The sequence below is a fragment of the Augochlora pura genome, chromosome 7, assembly GCF_028453695.1.
Source record: "Augochlora pura isolate Apur16 chromosome 7, APUR_v2.2.1, whole genome shotgun sequence".
Lineage (NCBI taxonomy): Eukaryota > Metazoa > Arthropoda > Insecta > Hymenoptera > Halictidae > Augochlora > Augochlora pura.
Genome location: NC_135778.1, coordinates 3,752,216 through 3,773,034, shown reverse-complemented (window position 1 = coordinate 3,773,034; position 20,819 = coordinate 3,752,216). Strand labels below are relative to the sequence as shown.

The 20,819-nt window shown below is 40.6% G+C and overlaps 5 protein-coding genes across 10 annotated transcripts; 2 read left to right on the top strand and 3 right to left on the bottom strand.

The window, feature by feature from the left end:
• Window positions 1-430: 430 nt before the first annotated feature.
• Window positions 431-2,973, bottom strand: LOC144473275 (suppressor APC domain-containing protein 2). Of its 3 annotated transcripts, none has more exons than XM_078187005.1 (5): window positions 1,661-2,973; window positions 1,285-1,431; window positions 1,011-1,217; window positions 781-923; window positions 431-703 (listed from the first exon to the last, which is right to left on the bottom strand). In XM_078187005.1, the coding sequence occupies exons 1-5, from the start codon at window positions 2,504-2,506 to the stop codon at window positions 697-699; spliced, it is 1,350 nt and encodes a 449-aa protein (XP_078043131.1). In that variant the 5' UTR covers window positions 2,507-2,973; the 3' UTR covers window positions 431-696. The 3 variants fall into 3 exon arrangements, with proteins under 3 accessions (XP_078043131.1, XP_078043130.1, XP_078043129.1); XM_078187004.1 differs by having other exon boundaries at window positions 776-923; window positions 1,011-1,223; window positions 1,661-2,970; XM_078187003.1 differs by having other exon boundaries at window positions 1,011-1,223; window positions 1,661-2,970.
• Window positions 2,974-3,223: 250 nt separating this feature from the next.
• Window positions 3,224-5,233, top strand: Nup62 (nucleoporin 62). 3 transcript variants are annotated; one of them, XM_078186574.1, is made up of 7 exons: window positions 3,224-3,311; window positions 3,481-3,651; window positions 3,739-4,041; window positions 4,129-4,248; window positions 4,312-4,480; window positions 4,550-4,793; window positions 4,865-5,233. In XM_078186574.1, the coding sequence occupies exons 2-7, from the start codon at window positions 3,582-3,584 to the stop codon at window positions 5,225-5,227; spliced, it is 1,269 nt and encodes a 422-aa protein (XP_078042700.1). In that variant the 5' UTR covers window positions 3,224-3,311; window positions 3,481-3,581; the 3' UTR covers window positions 5,228-5,233. The 3 variants fall into 3 exon arrangements, with proteins under 3 accessions (XP_078042700.1, XP_078042699.1, XP_078042698.1); XM_078186573.1 differs by having other exon boundaries at window positions 3,739-4,248; window positions 4,321-4,480; XM_078186572.1 differs by having other exon boundaries at window positions 3,739-4,248.
• Window positions 5,234-5,388: 155 nt separating this feature from the next.
• Hus1-like (Hus1-like checkpoint clamp component) lies at window positions 5,389-7,301 on the bottom strand. Its single transcript, XM_078186575.1, has 3 exons — window positions 6,483-7,301; window positions 5,817-6,223; window positions 5,389-5,754 (listed from the first exon to the last, which is right to left on the bottom strand). The coding sequence occupies exons 1-3, from the start codon at window positions 6,532-6,534 to the stop codon at window positions 5,389-5,391; spliced, it is 825 nt and encodes a 274-aa protein (XP_078042701.1). The 5' UTR covers window positions 6,535-7,301.
• Window positions 7,302-7,880: 579 nt separating this feature from the next.
• Window positions 7,881-13,029, top strand: LOC144472937 (UDP-glucuronosyltransferase 2B31). 2 transcript variants are annotated; one of them, XM_078186403.1, is made up of 6 exons: window positions 7,881-8,083; window positions 8,153-8,601; window positions 9,040-9,496; window positions 9,830-10,175; window positions 10,382-10,634; window positions 11,169-13,029. In XM_078186403.1, the coding sequence occupies exons 3-6, from the start codon at window positions 9,129-9,131 to the stop codon at window positions 11,678-11,680; spliced, it is 1,479 nt and encodes a 492-aa protein (XP_078042529.1). In that variant the 5' UTR covers window positions 7,881-8,083; window positions 8,153-8,601; window positions 9,040-9,128; the 3' UTR covers window positions 11,681-13,029. The 2 variants fall into 2 exon arrangements, with proteins under 2 accessions (XP_078042529.1, XP_078042528.1); XM_078186402.1 differs by having other exon boundaries at window positions 7,883-8,045; window positions 8,153-9,496.
• Window positions 13,030-17,712: 4,683 nt separating this feature from the next.
• On the bottom strand, window positions 17,713-20,021 carry LOC144473897 (protein Wnt-1). The gene is made up of 3 exons (XM_078188279.1): window positions 19,937-20,021; window positions 18,498-18,729; window positions 17,713-17,919 (listed from the first exon to the last, which is right to left on the bottom strand). Exons 1-3 carry the CDS (start codon window positions 20,007-20,009, stop codon window positions 17,718-17,720), a joined length of 507 nt encoding a protein of 168 aa, XP_078044405.1. The 5' UTR covers window positions 20,010-20,021; the 3' UTR covers window positions 17,713-17,717.
• Window positions 20,022-20,819: the final 798 nt, after the last annotated feature.

Below are 20,819 nucleotides of genomic sequence, written 5' to 3'. Positions count from 1 at the left end.
ATAAATCATTCAGCTATACATCAAAAACATGTCTTTCTGAGTATTAATTCGATTTTTATAGACTTTTTCAGTGATGTTAAGTATATTTTCCATAATATTAATTTGAACGTGCGCCTCTTGGAAATTTTCTAATTAACTTTATATAAGTATCAGTGTCAAATGATTAGAGAAGCATATTATCGTATTTTTAAGTTGGATAGCATTTAATATCGCGGAGATGCTTCCGGAACTAAATGTAGAATCACAGACGAGATATTTCATATGTAGTAGTACACATCGCGAAGGTTGTAAAATTTATTTCTACGATTTCTCATAAAATATTTTCTTTATTAGATAAGAGAAATCAGCGTTAAGTATATTATGATCGCCACTATATTTTTTATAGAAAGTTAGATTATGGTTTTGCAACAGAATGAATAATTGGGTCAAGATTATTTGATAATCATAATAATTTATTGATGAATCTGCAATAATCTTCCAGATCCGTGGACGGATTATGAATTTTTTAAGGCACTTCGTTTACATTATACATCTAGCTTTGAATATTAGTACCATGAATATTTAACAAATTTTTACAAACTTAATCTAAAGTTTGAATATTATTACCATTTGTTAAGTTTCACGTAAGTGTATAATTATACATCAACATTTTGCATTTTCATTTTCAGAGATAAATCTTCACAATAATCGTCTTTGTTATATTCTAAAAAATAATATTTATTACAGTATGATCTTCTGTGAAATATTAAGATATTGATATTATTATTGATTGTACCTTACATGAATGTTTGATCATGTTGCTCATGGATCATTGTTGCTCTTCGAGATTGAACCATACCACCTTGCCTATTATATAATTCTCGCACCAAATACTCTTTTTCTTGTTCGAGAATTGCTATTCGTTGGCTTTTCTTGTTAACTTCCTGTTTCATATTATTTTGAAATTAATATTCATGCGGTTGTTAATACTGTAGAGATCTTTTAGTTAGAAAATTCATGTTTGAACTCACTTCTGTTAGTCTGTGATTTTGTTGTTTGAGCCCAGAAAGCATGTCTTGTTGAAGTTGTGTATTCGTCGGAGTACTTAGAAAAGCAAGATTCATATGAAGGGGAAGGCCTCCACGTTCCCAGCTAGTAATCAATGCAGCCAAGTGTTTATTAACTTCTAACACTCGGGCACGTTGCAATTCTAAACGTTCTTGCTGTGCTTCCGTCCACTGCTCCTGAAAAAGAGGTACATTATTTGTCCAATGCATGTAAAGTAATTGACAAAACTTTTAATACCACGTGAGATCCCATGCGTCCAAGATGTTTGATCTTTTCTTGAGTAGCAGAAATTTGCTTCAAATACCATTCTCTAGCTTTATCAACTGCAGCTAGACCTTGAAGCAATACATCTTTTTCTTGTTCGATTTGTTTCATTCTCTTCATCTGAAAACGTAAGTAAAATTAAATAGTATTTTGCAATAAAGGCTATAACACAGGTTTCCCAACTATCCAATCTAGAAGAATGTAGCATAGCATTGTGTTTATTAGAAGCTAACTTAAAGTTTATATGAACCTTATGGTTGTACAGCATGTTAATATTTATTAAATATCATGCATACCCAAAACCAATCACCAATCGTTAGTTGGGAATCCTAGAGGAGAACATCTTTACCATATTATAATCAATACCATTCTGCAACGTATGACGTCTAGGTTCTCTGCGTCGATTTAGCGACGTTTTAAGTTGAAGACCAACTTGATTATTTTGTAATTCAACTGCTTTACCATCTCCTAATACACGAGTCGGTCTCAATAATGTTCTTGTGTCTGGTTTATAGTTTACTGTTGGTAATTGTCGTTTCTCTATAGCTTTATCATCATTCATTAACAAACCCATTTGCCAGTTTTGTAGTACTGTTCGAATTTCAGACTTGTCGAAATTTCTATCAGTATTAACAGTTCTAACTTCTAATGCAGCACCTGTTCTGGGAGGTTTTGGGGGTCCATATGCTTTATTTAATTTTGATTCAGCTCCACTTCTAGCATCCATTAATTCCAACTGTGTATTGACATCCTTACGACCTGCTAATAACTGAGGCATACTTAAAGTTCGTTGTTGAGATATGGCATTATTTGGTCTTATAGTTGCTGTGTTCGGTGATGTGCATGTTGTTTTATTTTGATTATCAGGAATAAGAATTGGAGCAGACGGTGGTCTATTTGGTTGACCACTGTGCTTTTTGGGGTCAGAGTCTACATGAATTTGCAACAAACAAATTTTTAATCCGGTGCAAAATCTTTCAAAGGATAATAAACCATTTGGAGGAGTAACTTTCTTAAGACTATCTAAAACACCTTTTGGAAGACCCTGTGTTCCATCATCTTGCCATCTATCTTCAATATCAGAAAATTTGACAAACCCTGTATTTTGATCATCCATTATATCAAAAAGTGTACGCATGGCAGTGACAAAATGTTTCGGTAGCCCATCAGCGGCCGATGTTAGTATTTGCGCCATGTTTATATACAAGTGTACTTAAAATATGGTTATGGAAATTTCATACATATACTGTAATTGTTTAAATACTTTATATTTATGCATTATCTTGTCGATGCTGAAAGATATTTCATTATGATTCATATAATTCGTCATACGAATTAGTCATTGTGTCATAATCGGTCATCATTAATCAGTCATTATTTTATTAACCTGACAGGTCTTCTTCCCAGTGCACATTTCTTGATGGGTATTGTTACGTTAAAAATTCGATTATTATTGTCAAGTTTGACTATAGTTAACACTTTTTGAATACATTCTTTTGTCGACTTTTGATTTCTTAAATCAGTCTACTTTTCCAAATAACCTCTTTAAACCTTCAATCTTATCGATGCAATGTAAGCACAACAAATGTAAGAAGTACAGTAATGAGACCTACTCCTGCTTATTTCTTTTTACTCTCTAAGCTGGCGTGCACATCACCACCATTTTACTGCGCTTTCAATCCGCAGTGGATCTTGTCCCAGCAGTGAATTAATAGCTAATCAGAGCACAGGAAATTTTTACGTCTACCCCCGCTAGCGGATCAAGATGCGGCCTGGAGGTGTGCAGGAGTAAGTAATGAAGTTAATGGATATGAAGGTACATACACTAATCGACGAAACATATACAATGAATGGTATGTATGCATATGTACGTGTTCATACAAAACGAATTACATATGTATCGCAACGCCATCTATTCAAATATTGAACTACGTTTGCTCTATTATCAGTCCGCTATTGGTTAGAAACAACAAAGCTTGCATTTCGGTTATCTTTTCTAGGTGAGCTTTAAAATAAAGACAAGAGAAGTTACAAAAACTGTTAAGATTTTCAGGAACATTATAAATTATTTCCTTGTACCGATCATAAATGGTGACATTCGTTAAATTCGGGTATCATGTTTTGTGGCTTTTGAGGTTAAAAAGTTAATTATTTAATATAATTATTTAGATAACCTGAGGAATAAAGTGAATGAAGAATAACAAATAACGTCAGTGGACAATAAACGGACATATTTATTATATTATTATATACGCATATATACGAAAATCATGAGTTTCACATTTGATGCTTCTAAATCACAAGCAGCCACTACAACAACTGCTAATGCCCCAACAACAAGTAAATACGAAAAAAATCCTAATAGCAACGTATATAATAGAAGAATGGTTCAATAAATCTATATATATACATATATATATTTTTTAGGTTTTACATTTGGTTCTTTAGGTGCCGGAGATGCTGGAAAACCGATGGGTTTTTCATTGACACAAACACCTGCGCAAAGTAAACCTGAAGCTGCACCTGCGTTTGGTGCTACTCCTGCTCAGGGTACTGGATTTAGTTTCGGAACACCTACAGCAGCTCCCACAGTGGCTCCTATTAATACTTCAGTACCACAAACGTCTGTATTAGCATTTGGTACAGGTGCAGTTGCAAATACTGGCATAACTCCTACCGCAACTAGTACAGCATCACCTAAACTTTTTTGCGGACCAACAACAATTGGAGGTACTCCAAGTTTCACTTTAGGAGGCACTACTACTGTTACTACAACTGCAACACCTGTATCTGGTTTTGGAACTAAACCACTTACAGGTGGATTGTCATTGGGTGGCAGTCAACCTACTTCATCTGCTCCAACAACTGGTCTAACATTTGGTACACCAAATACAAAAGCAACAGGCACTGGTTTTGCTGTTGGTACAACTGCAGCAGGTATCAAACTTAGACTATATAATGTTTACAATCCGACAATCTAGAAATACATAATTTTTTTAGTTTCAACAGGGTTTCCGACCAACGCGAAAACTGGTTCTACTGCCACAGGATTCACTTTTGGCACAGGCACAACTGCAGTAAGCACAACTGGATTTGCTTTAAATAAAACTTCTGCTGCTCCAAGTCTTACAACCCCTAGTACTCAGCTATCGTTAGGCACAACAACCACGTAAAGAAAAAATTTCTTAAATTAAATATACGCATTTTTATTTGCACATTAATAGATATAATATTACAGTGTCACTTCATCTGCAAATGCGAATGCAAATCGTCCTAATTGTTTACTTGCACTTTGTGAGTCTATGACCAAGTGCACTTTAGAATTAGAAGAACAAGAGAAGGTATTTGTCAATCAGGCTGAACAAGTTAATGCTTGGGACAAATTACTAATAACTAATGGAGAAAAAATAGTAGCACTTAATGAAGAAGTTGAACGAGTAAAAATTGAACAGCAACAATTAGAACAAGAATTGGATTATGTTGTAAGTCTTTATTGGCCATAGATGAAATGAGATGTATTAAAAATTTGTGTACACGTGTTGATTATGTACAGGTCGGTCAACAAAAGGAGTTGCAAGACTGTTTAGTGCCACTGGAGAAAGAATTAGCATCAATTTCGGTTTCGGATCCAGAAAGAGAATACACGTATCGTTTAGCGGAAGATCTCGATACTCAATTGAAACGAATGTCAGAAGATTTAAAAGAAATTATTGAACACTTAAATCAAGCCAATCGTACCCAAGATTCTAGCGATCCAATCGTCCAGATTGGTAAAATACTCAACGCGCACACAAATAGTTTGCAGTGGTTAGATCAACAGACATCTCTACTTAACCATAAAATACAACAGATCGATCAGATGCATCAAAACTTCAGACAAGAAAATGAACGAAGTTTTAATTTAGCATATAATTAATCTGAAGTGCCACGTATCTGTTTAATATAAAGTTTGTCTAATTATGTCTAAGTATTACGAAAAAATAAATAAAGCACGGGAAGGTAATCTATTTAAAAAATAACACATTTACATTGCATCTGGACATTCTTACAAACATTTATAAGCTGCAAAAAGATGACTCAAGTAGTCATCGAAGGAATAAAATAATGTATTTTTAAATGTTCTGATAAATGTAGATATAAGTTCACAATTTTATCTTCAAGTATACTACACTTGACACTATCAGGATGTATGATATCCCAGGCCAAAAACATGAAAAACTTTTTAACATCGATAGTTGCAGATATTTGATCATTATGATCTTTTTGACTGCAATTCCACACCTGTAGATTCTGAAAATGAGTAGAAACTGTCGCGCTGTCTGTGTCAACTTTCAACACAAATACGCCAGACTTATCAGCGCTTACTGTTAATCGTGGACTCATGTTTTTCATTCTCTCTACGATACTTCTTACATATCTAAGTTGCGGCATATCAACCGATATCTAAAAGTTATAAAAATGCAAATTATTCAGCAATCAAACACAGAAAATATATAAATATTTACATCAAATTCCGGTATATTCGGTGCTTGATGTTCCTGCCATTCTCGACGTGGAATAACTCTCACTGGAACATCGTGTAAACATTGTCTTGATTCAATGCTTAACGATGGAAGTTCGATTTCCAGTGTGAGGCATGGTTGACGTTTATTTGTTAGTTTAATTTTTACGCTCTTTGCAGTCATTCGTAAAGAACTGAGCGACCTGGCGAACATAGTCGCATCAAATTCTAAATAAATTTCATTTTGTTCCTCGGTGACACCGTTCATGAGATACTCGGTAAAAAAATGATCTTGACTTAATTCTGCCCAAATCATCGCTGCACGATCATCACTGACACTAAAGCATAACTCGTCCGGTGTTAATCTTAATACACATTGTTTTGTTAATCGGGAAAGAACATTAACAATATCTAAAACAGAAATAGTTTATTTTTGTAGAACTTGCGTACTAAAACTAGAATAAATGTTCTTTAAATAATTCGTAGAAATATAGTAAATATAATACTTAAAACAATTAAGTACAATGTACATAAAATATATGATACCATATTTAGAATATGTAAATACAGCAGAAAATAAACTTTCGTAATCAATTTTTGTCAATTTTATATTTATTATATTAAGAATTACAATTAAAGGTTAGAAATAAGTTATAAATATTGAACTCACTCGTGAAATCTCTCATAGCAATCGCATCTACCATTCTACATCGAAATTTCATATTGAAGTATATAATAAAAATATTTTACATTAATAATAAGCAAAAAAACCACAAGAAAATTTGGGCGGGAACTTCTTACACAAATGTTGCTGATATTTGGCAGATAGTTTTGTCAGCACATTGGAAATAATAAACATTGACACAATTTCCACAAATGTTTTATTTCTACATTACATTTATATTTCAAACAAAACAGTTTCAAGTAACCGGCATATGTATTTGATTATATGTACGGCATTGCAATTTTAGACCGACATCATCAGCGAATTTGCAAACAATGCTCAACGCACGAATATTTCAAATAGTTGAGCAGGACAAAGTTCAGCTAATAAAAGCATTAGAACAGATTGAGCACAAATGTAAAGCAAATTTTAAGCAGGTTTAAAGTACAATTAGAACATATATAGGGCAGATTTAGAGCAGTTTTAAGACGGTTTTAGGGTTTATTTAAGGCACATGTAGGGCAGTTTTAGGGCATAGTTAGGTTAGATTTATGGCAGTTATGGGGTAGTTGTGGAGCAGTTGTAGGATACAGTTAAGGATGTTTAGGGTAGTTCCAGTGCACATTTAGGGCACATTTGGGGAATATTTAGGGCACATTTACGATACATTTAGATTAGTTTTAGAGCAGTTTTGGAGCACGTGCCGCCTCTTGTAATAAAATCTCATAACTCGACATTTCAATCCATGTACATAATTGTATACGAAAACTCATATTTCGAGTAAATAAAAAAAAAAGCCGATACGAATGCTAAAGTCAATAATGGCGTGGCAGTTTCGTACATAGCTGCTAGTTATGGTAATATGGACATGAACTATAATAGCAGCTCTATTTCATACTCTCGTTAGGAACGAGCCACATGGTATTTTAAGGAAAGGAAGAATTGAGCAAGCAAATGAGAAAATGCCATGAAGTAAGAAAATCTAAATATATTTAATAAGTCTGTAATTATATAATGTAATTAAATAAAAAATTGTATGAATAAATAGTATTATTGTTATATTGTTAGATTTATGAAATAATTACATATCGCGCCACGTGTTTCAAATGGACCGTCAGATATACGAATGCGCGGGAAGAATGGGACCGCATGTATGATAAAGTGACACAGGCTACATTGGTTGCGGTGCGACTCGTTTCGCATGCGGTTGTGCCGATGTGTTGTTTTCCTCACTCACTATTTCCTCTCTTTGTCCGCGACTATGGGGGCAGCACTCTTCAACTGTAAATCGTCAGCCAATCAGAGCAAAGCAATTCCTTGATCACCTCTCGACTGAGGAATTACGTTGCCTCCGAATGTTGTTCCTGAATCGAGAGAGAAATTATTACTGTACATGTATACATGAAAACTACACTACATGTGATTACATGTACATGTTTGTGCCGGTTTCTTGCGTTTGGCATCTGAAAAGTAACATTAAGAAAACAAATTCAATAACGTCATTTCTTGATAAAAGATCACACTAGCCCCACAATGAAATACTGTTAACTGACGGACAAAATTTACACGGTATAGTCGCTACAACCAGCTGCGATAATGCCAAAGAGGTTATAAAGTTTGCAACCTTTTTGTTGCCAGTTGTCATAACTAAAATACATAAAATTAATATTTTGCAGCGTCTCGCGATGTGAATGCAACAGGATGTGTATGTGAGCACACGGTTCTGCCTAAAACGAAGTTGAATTCTAAAATATTAAATGTCCGTTGAAGACGCGAAACTATGCGACTTCAATCTTTTCCGACGTAATGGGACTTTTCTACAGTCCCTTGTGTCAAAATATTAATTAGTTTATGCTCTGTGTTAAGCATCGCGCGATGAAAACTCGTCATTGTTAAGTAGGGTGGAACGTCTTTAGATTTTTTAGGGACATGTAGCCGGCTCGTCATCAGTAATCGGAGCCTGTTTCAGTAATCTGTCGTTCTGGACCAAAGCAGACATTGCTTACGAAACACAAATGTTACGACCCACACGATCGTTTACGCTTCGTGGCGGCACTGCGTCAGAGGCGAGTTACTCGTTCACTTAAAATTCACTGTTCTTCGACCGGCACGGCTGTTATATTCCGTGAGTGAATCCTTCGCATCTTTTAAGCGAGAAACAGTGTGTTATTTACCTATTCTACTCTCGAACTGTACAACGTGTAAATATTTGAAATTCGTACTATAGAAACTATTTGTAAACGAAGAAATCAACAAATTGCTTGGATAAAAAGATAAATCGAGCTTCACGCTAATAGTTACATCAGTTTTACGTGTAGCAGTTAACATAGAGATGAAGTAGGTCAGCTTTTATGTTTAAATTGGGAAAAATTTGCACGTGTCTCCATTAAACTGGAAAATAGATGAGAATTAACGCTGATTTATCTGTAAATAGTCTCGAACGTCTTTCTTTCTATCCTCAGCGAGTGACCTGTTTCGAAATTTCGATGAACACGCTGATTATATGACAGGGAATATTAGAAATTAGTATGAGAAACTTAACGCTGTTCTCGATTCTGTGCAGTATCTCGAACGTCGTTTAAGGGGAGTGATTCGTATGAAAGCTAAACAAGAGTTTTATTTTCACCGATTTATTACCATCATCCGCTCATAATGTTCGGACTTGTCAAATTCTGCGTGTGGCTTTGTTTAGTACATGTAATTCATGGTTCGACCTTGACTCAACCTCCGCAATCGGTAGTGGTTGTTGCATTCGAGGATGTCTACGATTTGTCATTGTTAGCCAATACTTTGTCGGATGAAGGAATCGACGCGACACTGATCATACCGGAGAAATATCAAAACGATCTCCACGAAAATTTAATCGCAGTGGAAGTAGTATTGCTGACTGTCGAAATAACGCAGTCCGCATATCCTGAGAGCAAAGCGATCCAGATTTGCGAGGCTTTCTTGAAGGATGAGCAAATTGCGAAGAAAATATCCGAAATTCAACCTACATTCGTCATATTTCCTGGTCTTAGGTGGGTTCTCTTGCCGGTGAACGAAAAACCTCCTTCAACATATTTTATTTACGTATTATTTTCCTCAGACGTTTCACTAAACGATTAACAAGTTGTGCGATACGTACGAAACTCTAAATATACGTATACTTCCGGTTGAGATATATGGAACATTTCTTTACGCTAATTACGGAGTATTTCTAAATTAACAAAAAAAATGTTCCAAAAGAATTGTTAATATTATACATATAATTGATTGCTACTCGGAGTAGTAAATAAATATAGAAATTAAAAAGTTATATTTTTATTATGATAATTACGCAATACTAAAAATAATTGATAAATTTTTTATAGGCACGATGGTTGTTTGTTACCCTGGACAAGAGTTATTCAATCGATACCAGTAATATGGACGCGGAACCGAGATGAAGAGATCTACGTTTTCGAATACACTGGCACCGCTCTGCCGGTTCAGAGTGCTGGACTTTGGACGAGATTACGGACAAGTCTCGCACGGAGATCATTATTCTCTATGGCTAGAGACGAGTACACTGCGTATGTTCTCCGGATGGGAGGAAAATACTTGCCCGACACTGGTTTCAATTTAGACAATCTTTACTCGGATGTTCGCCTCATACTTTGGGGTGGCGACGTCATTCTACGCTCGGATTTCGCTCCACTTACGCCGTTGATAGTTGAAGTAAGCGAGATGGAAAAACGATTAGGCTTTCTATTCTGGTATTATGTTTTCCTTCTATAATGTTTTACGACGTTCGATTTGTCCGATGACATTGTATCCAGTGTTTCGCTATCAATCTTGCGAATTATTTTATATCAATTTCTAATTATAAAAAGCTTCATGTTTATATGTTTGACCACAAAGTTAACGAAGTTCAAATGTTTCAGGTCGGTTGTCATCATTGTAGAGCGGCATACCTGCTTCCTGAAAAATTGCACGAACTGTTGGTGACTTTTAAATCGGGAACGATTGCGGTTTTCTTGGATGATGGTCATGAGACTATGATTAAGGATATGGCGCGTACGCTGCCTCAAGGCAGGGACGGCTTAGCGGTGGCTTATAAAACTAAAGGGTGGAAAAGCTCGGATAACCCGGAGAACCTTTTTATTACTGCAACGGTCGATCGACAAGATCTGATAGGTAGAGCAGATGGAAACCTTGTAATTTTTGGATAGAATCCTGCTAGGTTCTTGATGAAGCTACCGATAATAATACTCTCATCAACTTGATGCCCTTACTCGAATAGTTGCTTCTCATTATTCATATTTGAATTTCATTTTGAGCCTTTTGGATACAGGAAAATGGTATTAAAAATGATTCTTCAGGTACACGTTATAAGTAATTTCATTCAATGACACATGCAGACTGTAAAGCTAGTCATGGTACAAGTAGACATCTGTAAATATGATTGATACAGTTTACGTTCTTAGTTGAATTAGCTAAACCGTTCCCAATGATCACAAGTTACCAAAGACTTTGCACCTTTTCAGGAGCTTCAATTTGAGCCTTACAGGATACGATAAAATTTCATATTATAAAGCTTACAAAACTAGATACGTAAGAACAATAGGTACTCCATAGAAAGCAAAACTAAATTTTCACTGCCCATTTCAGTTTAACAGCAGTTGTATAAATAGGCGTCGGTGGTCGATTAATATTACCATCATGTTGCAGGTAACGCGCGCGCAAAGGTGGTATTAAGTCACTGCGCTGACACCGAACTCCTAGAATGCGGCTTCCATGGGACTCCGGTGTTATGTTTCCCAAGGAATGTCCATGAATCCAAGAACGCTGCACGCGCGGTTCATTTAGGTTTTGCGCGCGTTGTAGAGGATATTCGCGCCATCTCTGGTTCAGAGCTAGCAAACATGGTGATACAGATGCACCTGGCAATGGATTACCGGGAGAACGCGCGGAGAGTGTCCGTGGCTATCCGCGATAGGATAAATCCGGCTGTAGACAGACTGACTTATTGGCTCCGTTACACGGCACGGGCCAAGGATCGAAACACGGAGTTTTTGACGTCGATCAGCCCAGCAATAACGCCTAACGAGGATCTGCAATTTCTGCTTGGTACATTCGTGGGCTGCATAGTGGGGATTTGCGTGACCGTTGGTTGCATGTTGACGTGGTATTTCTTTACGTCGAAGAGGGCGCAACTGTCTAAGGGACGGTACAATCAGTAAAAAAAGATTCTGCCGAGACCCTTTTCAGCTTGGCACGTACAGGAGTTTGCAGCATTTTACACATAAAATGTAATACACCCTGAACTTCTAATGAAAATCGTGACGCGCAACACGATATGCTGATCTTTTAACATATGATACATATGACATTGTTGGACCACCTGTGTTTAAGAATATTGACAGGACTTACAAAATACCCTCTCTATAGAAACATGGAATGCGACTGATACAACGATCATAAAGAGTTGTTAAAGACTCCTGAAATAGGCACATGGGTAACAATTCCAAGTCTAATGCAATGGGTATCGTGTGGATACTTATTCTGACCATACGCGAATTTCAGAGGTTTCCTTTGGAAAAGCCAAATACAATCAAATTGAAAACAAGATAATTCAGTCTCACGACAATATGATTGAGAAGTTTTGTTCACTGTTCTCTATGTTCACATTGGCAAATCCGTGTCAGAGAGAAGTTTGCGCATTCAAGGGGGTATTCTGATTTAGACCAGATATTTTCTATATCGACAGTCGTGAATGTATTTTATAAACAGACAAGTGATCCAGTTTTACAATGCCGTTTGGCAAACATCATTTAGATTATAAGGATTGAAAATGATATCGTAAAGATCAGTTTTATGATTTGGGAAAACCAGAATGCCCTCTTCACCCGCTCGAAATTTTCTTAAACGTTTAATACCAGCTACATCTAATTTCCATTTTTATTGTTGGGATAGCATCGTAATAAGTTTGTTCTCCAAGCTATGGGGCACAACCTACGTCTCGCCCGTGGTTCCGGCTAGAACGGAAGTGGTTAAATACGGACACTTTTCGCATATGTATTTATATAAATGCACGTAGAGTACAGGTACATACAAATACAAATGTTACGAGCTAGGGTGTTATCGCATTGCTAATGAAGAGACGTAACTATTACGAGAATACTTGATCGTTAAGATTGATTGATCGGAAGAAAAGCTAGAAAGTACAATTGTAGCGATGTGAGGAAAAATAAATTACAAAAATTTTCACAATACTGCGCTCTGTATGCTGTCGTTGTCGCACGAGTGCTCGCTCGTGTGCGTTTATCGCTAGATCCTTACAACGTACGGACGAATCTGTACCTACGATTAATAATCCTTCTTTATTCCCTCTTCGTCTTCTTCTCCTCAATTTTTTTTTTTCGTTTCCTTTTCTAAGGCCATATTCTTCGATCAGATTAGCCATTTGCGGTCGTTCGAGCGATGACAAATTGGCGCTCAGTATACAATTCGTTTGTATGTATGTATCGTGTTTCGTCGATCGTCACGTGTCCCGTGCGATATATTTTACCGGTTACTCAATCGTAGAAAAATCGTTCTCCATCGAAGCGATCTACGACAATAGATGTAGTTATAAAATAAATTGATCTCCGCGTAAGAAATTGATTTTCGCTTTTTTTTTTTAGGGGAGAGGGGGGAAAGGTCATAAAAAACGTGTGTCCTGCGTTAAAAAATACGGTCGATAGTATGCGTTATTTAAAAGAAAGGAGAAAGAAGAATAGGACAAAAAAAAAAGTATAGAAAACATAGAATAAAATTCATGTTCTAAATAGAAAACGAAAAGCATGATCGTATGAAGACATCCGAGCTACGATGAATTCGGATTTCGTAATTGACTAGACAGTGGCTTCAATCGGCTTAGCTTCTGCGACGAAACGTAATAAGTGCTGGGTCTCAACACCGAAGTTCTATCGATGTTTTTAATTATACTTCCTCAAGGTCGTTCGAAGTCGAATAATATTACGATTTTTCAATCGTTCGATAAATCATCCATGCCGTTTAATACATACGCTAGGGAATATTCAAAGACGACGCTTCACACGACCTCGGGAATTACATTAAATAAAATTCTACTTATGCTATCGTATTTACACCCTTGAACGAATCGGTTCTTTCCTTTCCCAGGGTTCGAGTGCCTTCGAGACCGGTAGAGATGCTCGATAAGTTCCATTCATCGCGACTCATCTTGTACATCGTAGATTAAGCGGATAAGTAACCATTCGCTCCTCGACACATCTGTTATCTTAAAGTGTTTATCTTAATTTAAGTTAATTTAAATTAAATTTAAGTTAAAGAAGTCGGCGTATTGTGTCTCGGTGAAAGCTCCCGCAGAGTCTGTTAGAGTCGCGAATGGAAACGCGGCGATAAAAGGATCGATCGGACGTGACAATGGAACAGATCGAGACCTGGAAAACGTAGGAGCAATTAATTTTTTTTCAAAGCCCCGGGTACTGCACTCTCCTGTTCCCTCTCTCGTTCGTCCTCGTTCGCGTTCTTTTCTCTCTGTTAATGTCTCGACACAGCTTTCGGTAAACTTAAAGAAACATCGATCGATCCGTGTATATGCTTATCTATGAGTTTCATTGAAATCACCGACACGGATTATACCGACGCTCTTTTAACCAATAAATGTTCACCGGAATGAAACCATGGCGTGGCGATCCTGTCAAGATCGACGGAGGAAAGGTCATACCGTGGCATTTGTATTTGTTACAAGTGGTCGTCGCTAAATAAACGAGTCGGCGATAGCCTATGTCAACAGCGACTTTGTTCCCAATCAAATTCTCTACTTTTTCATGTCGCTAAAAATGTCTGAAAAAGACGATAATACACTTTTTGCGCACGCGTGCGACAAAATCTACGAATCGTAATGGATAGACGAATACATTTGTAAACCGGCTGAAAGAAAGAGAATTCCCTTACGAAAGTGAGATCTAATTTTCTCAAGAAATACGACGCTGTGGCTCGCGTATCACAAGCGTGTGAAAAAAGGGGGGATTCTCCCTGGAAGTAGAAAAGTAAAAAAAAAAGAACCGTAGCCCTTGATAAGAGAGTGTCGGTGAAACCAGTGTCAACGATGCCACGTAAACCGGCTTATCTATATACAGCGCAACAGTCGTGTGCACGTAAAATCTACAAAAAAAAAAAAAAACAGGAAAATAATTAAAAAAGAGGAATACGTTAAAAAGACAGTATGTACAGTCATTGGCAGAATTGTTTCCCATTCGAGCGACCCGAGGCGAACTGCCGACAGCGGGATACACACGTCGTATCGCTTGCACGGCCTCCTTCCCCCCCCCCCCCCCCTTCCCCCCTTCCCTAGGTCTTCGTCTTTCTCCCTTTTCTTTGTTTTTTCTCCGGTTATTTTTTCATCTCCTTTTCACCTCGCCTCGACGTGGACTGACTCTCGCTTTCGCAGTCCGTCTCGCTCCTCGTAACTCGCATTGTTCGCCGGAACACGGCCGATATAAGCAAGTCGTGGTACAGTGGATCGCGAAAGTATTCTAACGCCACAGGGCGACATTTGTTGACGAACTTAACGCGGGGAGCTCGCGACGCAACATTCTCGCTGCGCGACGAAATCATTTGTTCGCCAGCACCGAAGCGCGGACTCGCCTAAACTGGCGTGTGTCGACGCCCGACGGTTGCTCGTTTTTCACGCAACGATCGACACGAGGCGAAGAGACTTTCGATACGAAATCGAACGTAAGTACACGGTACCCTTCCCCTTTCTCTTCTCTGTCGTTCCACGGAAAACTATATAGGATAATATGCGTCATGTTTTACCGTTAAAGGAGAACGTATTCGTAATTATTAACATAATTCACGTAGATATGTACAAATTAGAAGCTAGATGTCGTTTAAGGTGATTCGACGGCGTCCATCGTTTCAGCGATCGGCGGGGCAGCACGTACTTTAATTCCGAGTAAAAAGGAAGAAGAAACGGTTTACTCTTAACTAGACCGCAGATATCGGTGCTCGAAAAAAATCCGACACAGATCCCGATCGACGTGTCTCGTCGTCATTTCTTTGATTCTCGTCGTTTATAAATTACCGTATAAATATTTAAATTCGTACAAAAATCCACAGTCTACAGCACAAGATTTCTCTACCGTTTCACGTTCGGCGCGATCTATTCGAGAAGAAACGAATCGAGAGAATCGAATGCAACGCGTTCCGAATGATCCGGCGTGGCCGATTCCGGGCTCGTCTCGGAGCTTTTCCGAGACTGTGTATAGCGCGAGCACTTTTGCGAGCCACTGTAGGTGATCCATATTCAAGTGAAGACAAGGTGGTTTCTACGCGCTAGAGAGAGCGTCGGTATTACAATGAGATACCTACACATCGTTCAGGTCTTTTTAACTCCGATATAAATAAGACTCGCAGCCGTACGCGAACAGTTCGCGAGCGCGTTAACAGAAACGAACGAAGAATGGTCGTCGAGTGGCCTAATATTCACGCCTATATTACTCTATCCCATGCTCTCCGCTCCTCAGTCGCTCGCTTATCCGGACATTCGATCTCTCGTCCACACGAAATACGCACAAGCACACGCACACAGAACACTCTCTCGCCTCTCCTCTATCTTTCTCTCGCGTCAGCAGAAAACCGCAAATTATTAACATATTGAGTTACAACGTGGGGGGGGACACGACAGCCAGAAAAAAAAGCGTGTACGCGCGAGATACGAGCGTGTACAAATTCGTCGTGAACGGGGGCACGAGATCGTGCGGGAATTAATATTGTATACCGCGAAGAATGTTTCGTTTTGTCGCCGCCGGTAACGCGACACCGGCCGCCATTTTGGAGAACGCCGCGCGACTTCCGGCCGCGTATACCGTCCGTCATTCCCAACTGCTCCTCAATATGCTGACATTCGCGTAAATTAATTGGTGCACCTGAGAGCCAGACTAGCATTATAAGCCACGTAACTGCAACTTCGCATACACAATCGTACCTTGCTATTACGATATTAATACTGAAACGAGTCGACACAGTTTTGCTGGGGTGAGCGAATTTCGCCCCCGGTCGCGTCTCTGCTGGGGTTTGGGCGATCCGTCTCGCCGCGTCTTCGTTGCTTCTTCCGACGGTCTGCCAAAGACCTCGTATTAATGCGAACCGTTTTTGGATTAAACGCGATCAGAGAGACTGCATTTGGACAGCATCGCACCGGTCCAAATGTCCTTTAATTTCGTTTCCATTCGATCCGTTGACAATGCTTTCCAAACACTTTGCAAATCTTCTCCTCATCATTTTTCTCCTCAATTCCGAATTTCAATGTATTAGTTAAACATTAATGATACCAACACGACGAACTAAATTAACAACGAATAAGCTTTTCTGTAAAGAAAATATTTTCTGCGGATCGTCACGCAACTTAATAATGTTTCATTAGAGAATGGTTTCGCCAGAAGTAGACTCGCGTAGTCGCACATTTCTAAACGATCGCTTCGCATCAAAATTCGGAATTACACGGAATCAAGTTTCCGTATCGGACAATTTCCGTTGGCGGTAATTTTAAGAAGCATGCAAGTTTTATAGCTCCGCGAGTAAAAGCAATTTTAGGCGAACCGAGAAACTACCGTTCCCGAGCTCCGTCCTGGGCGGGTGTGCCCGACCCGGGACGACCCCGAGAGGATCGTTCGCAAACGGAAACAAGGAAGACGATCGCGCGGCCGTGGTACGGACCGCCCTGCAGATCACGACCGTATACATGCCAGATATGTTCTTCTAACCGTCTGAAAACTACGCGTAAAGTCACTGTTGCCGAAGAGTGGACTTACGACACTCTGACTGTCAGGTACAGAATGTTCTAACGTAACGTGTCACACTTTGTAGCCTCTCGCGGCGGTTTTACGGCCCCCGTGCGGCCGACCCCCCGTGAGAATGGGAGGGGTGGAGGTGGAGGGGTAGGGGGGAGGGGGGGCGGCCGGCCGGCCAGGCCGGGCTTACGGTTTGAACTTTTAACTTAAAAACAGGCGTTGGTAGAGCAGCGTTGGTCTACCCGGTCTCGGTGATCCTCGGCGGCGACCTTGATCGCGTCTTCTCGCCCAGGTTCGGGGGGGGGGGGGGGGGGGGGGGGGGGGCGGCGGCGGGGAGGGGGGGGCGGGGGGGGGGGGAAGCCTCCCCGAGGAATCATTGTCGCGGAAAGATATCTGCCTGGACGCAGATGGTCGTGAAGCACCTTTCGGTAGGCCGACCGGAATGCAGTTGCACCACCTAATTGCAGACGTGCTCCTCGCGCGTGTGCCGGCAGAGCTCGCACTCGACGTTGCAACACCAGACGAACCGGCAGCCGCATTTCTCGGTAACGTCGCGGACCCGCGTCTGGTAGCCCCGGCCGCAGCAAAGCAGACGACATCCGTCCAATCCGAGGGACGTCCGGTTGCATATTCTTCCTCTCGTGCCGGGTATACCGAGCCTGAAAACCAATTGACGCGTTGGTCACCTTCTTACCGCTTCGCTTTAACCAGCCGATCATTAAGACGATCAAACGCCGTGGCTCGCTTTTACGCTAAACCTAAAGTCCTACCACCAACTGCAACGTCTTGTTTTATAGACACGAAAGGAACATTTATTCAGGCATCTCGCCATTTTGATTGAAGCGCGTGCTTGGATTAACCCTTTCGGTACGATCGACGAATATATCCGACGTCCATGCGACGATGTAAATAACAGAATTTTATATAAATTGCTCTTAACGATTCATAGAAATATCTCTAAATATCTCTTAAACTACAGGCAACAGTTTTATTGAAAAACGTTGTCTTGTTAACCACAGTTTTTATTTAACGCTTAGGAAACTCTTAAGGAGGATGCTCGACCATGCGCGAATTTTCGGCGCGGCGTCTCGTACAACGAGTGCACGCACCGAAAGGGTCAAGAGATTCATACTCGATCGTTTTCTACGAAAAAGCAGTCTTTCCGGTTGACTTTCTAGTTGGACCTTGCGACACGCGCAGCAGAACGGAGGATAGAAGATCGGGTTGGATGGCTCACGTGATATTTTTCTCGCAGTAATCCGGACTGTCCTCGAGGTACACAAGGTCGGTTTTGTTCGGTCGCTTCAGATCCGGACGGGCTGGCCTCAGTCTTGCCGGTCTTCTTCCGCCGCGTTGCGCCAATCGTACCAGAGCCGCGCCTTCGTGCAACGCCGCAAGAGCAGCGCCGGCCACCCTGAACGCCGGCAGTCGTCTCCAGCAGACGCGGACGCTGCACGAACCCGACATACCTGTTGGAAGTAGAAAATTCCGGGTCGGTCAATAAGCCGCGAGCACGACCGTTCGCGAACGGGGAGACCTCGAATCCGATGAAGACGAGCCCCGCGTGACGCGATCGCGATTATATCGACATCTAGAAAGCGACTGGCGAACACGTCGACCGCTGAAACTACGCTGACTCGTCGACGCGCGTCGATGTTGCCGGGATATTAGCAGATGACAGAGTGGCCTAACGAGACTTAACCCTTAATTAGGCGCATTAAGAAAATCACCCAATTAGGCGCATGGGGTCTTAAATAACCCCCAAAAAACATTGGGAAAGGAGTAGTATCAAAAAGGAATAAAATTTAATGGATTTCTATAGTAATTAATAAAGTTCTTTAATATACTTAACTTTAAGAAACAAATACTTACTGTGACCCTGTGGCCCTGACCCCATGCGCCTAATTAAGGGTTAAGGAGTTGTCCGGATATCGGAGATATGTTTTTCTTTATTATACGAATATATGCTTTAGATCGTATCCGGCGAGGATGTCAAAGGCTCGGTCGGAGCATGAAAACTTTTGAGGATGTCTTGGACGTCGAGACACTTGGTATTCTAAGAACCTTGCCGATGCCATCGGAAGCGTCCGTGGATAACAAAAATGTCTCAAAAATCATTTAAGATCAGAAGTCGTATATCATCCCTATCATTGTCACGTTCTTCGTTCGGTCAAACCTCATGGTACAGTTATTTCTCTCGCGTCGTCGCTCGGTTTGGAAATACGTGAAATTGTCGACGAGACTCGAGCAATCGTATCTCCTGTTCCGGAGTGGTCCATTTTCTCCCGCGAGCTGGACAACCACGCGAGAGAAACGACCGTACCCGCGTAGAAGCGGTCCCGTGTACGGAAGGATCATGTCCAAAGGGTTGTCCGACTGTCAGCGATCCCGCTCCACCGATGGTCATCAGCCGATAGAATGAAAGCGCGTTATCCGTTTTCTCGCCGGACACGAGCAACACACACCTTTGTTCTCGAGACACGCGAAGATCCCCCGGAGGACATCTATCTGTCCTCGGGGCCCGGCGGGCGTGCGCGCGCGCGCGCGCGGTTCGAAAAAAAAAGGGTGACAGGGGATATAGGCGAGAGGTCCTAAGTCGTTAAGCGGGCAGAGTGAAAAATAAGAGAGCAGATAGCGGGTTCGCTCTGTTATCTGCGGGATGCATTAATGGCTCACCGTGACACTTGCACACGCGTTGCATTCTCGAGCGGACGGCGCGCCTGCCAGCTTCGCTATCGTGCTTCCTCATCAGCTGGCCAGCCAGCCCTTTCGGCCCGTGCAGCACGCCGTCTTTCACGGGCTCCTCGCCGCCGTCGGACCACTCTCGCGAAAACTTCTCGCCGAAGTGTATGTCCTGCGCAGAAAACGAGGACCATCGTGATACCGAACCAAAAACCGCAGGACAAAAATGCGACGTAGCCGCCGCCGAACGGTTCTCACGATCGCGGCCGCACAATAAATAGAGAGGCGGTTCTTCTTTCGCCGGTCGGCGAGACCGTGTCGTCTTGCGAATCTTAAACCCCTCGCGCTATTATATTATTACGTCTCTCGGAGCTGCGTTGATTGCGACTGCTTCGTCTTTAACACTTTGTCGATCGGTAATCTGTGAATCGGTTGCCATAGTAACCCGTAATTTGTTATCTATTATTGAGATAGATTTTTATTCATAATTACAGCTTTACAGCTTTAGATAGATGTGTTAAATTGTACGGCAAGCTTCGATATTATTATATACATTTTTTAATTTTAAATACCTTTCGCGATTAATGAGATAAATAAAATCGAAATAGAAACGGAAATATTTACGACCGGATGACCGGTCGATAAAGTGTTAATTATTTCCTTGATGCCATGAAATGATTCCAGTGTCTCTGTCCTCCTCGTTTACTTTCATTTCCAGATTTCGATGAGAGGGGATTCAAATTTTTCTTTCGATTTTATAGAAACGATTGGCAGCCGTATTTATCGAATCGGGCGCGAAACGTTCGTCACGTGTCTGACTCGCTATTATAGCGCAAGGGGTTAATCGTAATGTCGCGTTCGGTCCTCCTAGAAGCAA

Coding starts and splice junctions, on each gene's coding strand:
- Hus1-like (XM_078186575.1), bottom strand. CDS start 6,534: ATGAAATTTCGATGTAGAATGGTAGATGCGATTGCTATGAGAGATTTC. Junction 6,224..6,482: donor TGCTATGAGAGATTTCACGA/GTGAGTTCAATA, acceptor TTTCTGTTTTAG/ATATTGTTAATGTTCTTTCC. Junction 5,755..5,816: donor CGAATATACCGGAATTTGAT/GTAAATATTTAT, acceptor TATAACTTTTAG/ATATCGGTTGATATGCCGCA.
- Nup62 (XM_078186572.1), top strand. CDS start 3,582: ATGAGTTTCACATTTGATGCTTCTAAATCACAAGCAGCCACTACAACA. Junction 3,652..3,738: donor TGCTAATGCCCCAACAACAA/GTAAATACGAAA, acceptor TATATTTTTTAG/GTTTTACATTTGGTTCTTTA. Junction 4,794..4,864: donor AACAAGAATTGGATTATGTT/GTAAGTCTTTAT, acceptor GATTATGTACAG/GTCGGTCAACAAAAGGAGTT.
- LOC144472937 (XM_078186403.1), top strand. CDS start 9,129: ATGTTCGGACTTGTCAAATTCTGCGTGTGGCTTTGTTTAGTACATGTA. Junction 9,497..9,829: donor GTCATATTTCCTGGTCTTAG/GTGGGTTCTCTT, acceptor AATTTTTTATAG/GCACGATGGTTGTTTGTTAC. Junction 10,176..10,381: donor TTACGCCGTTGATAGTTGAA/GTAAGCGAGATG, acceptor CAAATGTTTCAG/GTCGGTTGTCATCATTGTAG.
- LOC144473275 (XM_078187003.1), bottom strand. CDS start 2,506: ATGGCGCAAATACTAACATCGGCCGCTGATGGGCTACCGAAACATTTT. Junction 1,432..1,660: donor ATGGTATTGATTATAATATG/GTAAAGATGTTC, acceptor TTACGTTTTCAG/ATGAAGAGAATGAAACAAAT. Junction 1,224..1,284: donor GACGCATGGGATCTCACGTG/GTATTAAAAGTT, acceptor CCTCTTTTTCAG/GAGCAGTGGACGGAAGCACA.
- LOC144473897 (XM_078188279.1), bottom strand. CDS start 20,009: ATGAGGAAGCACGATAGCGAAGCTGGCAGGCGCGCCGTCCGCTCGAGA. Junction 18,730..19,936: donor ACGCGTGTGCAAGTGTCACG/GTGAGCCATTAA, acceptor TACTTCCAACAG/GTATGTCGGGTTCGTGCAGC. Junction 17,920..18,497: donor TACTGCGAGAAAAATATCAC/GTGAGCCATCCA, acceptor ATTGGTTTTCAG/GCTCGGTATACCCGGCACGA.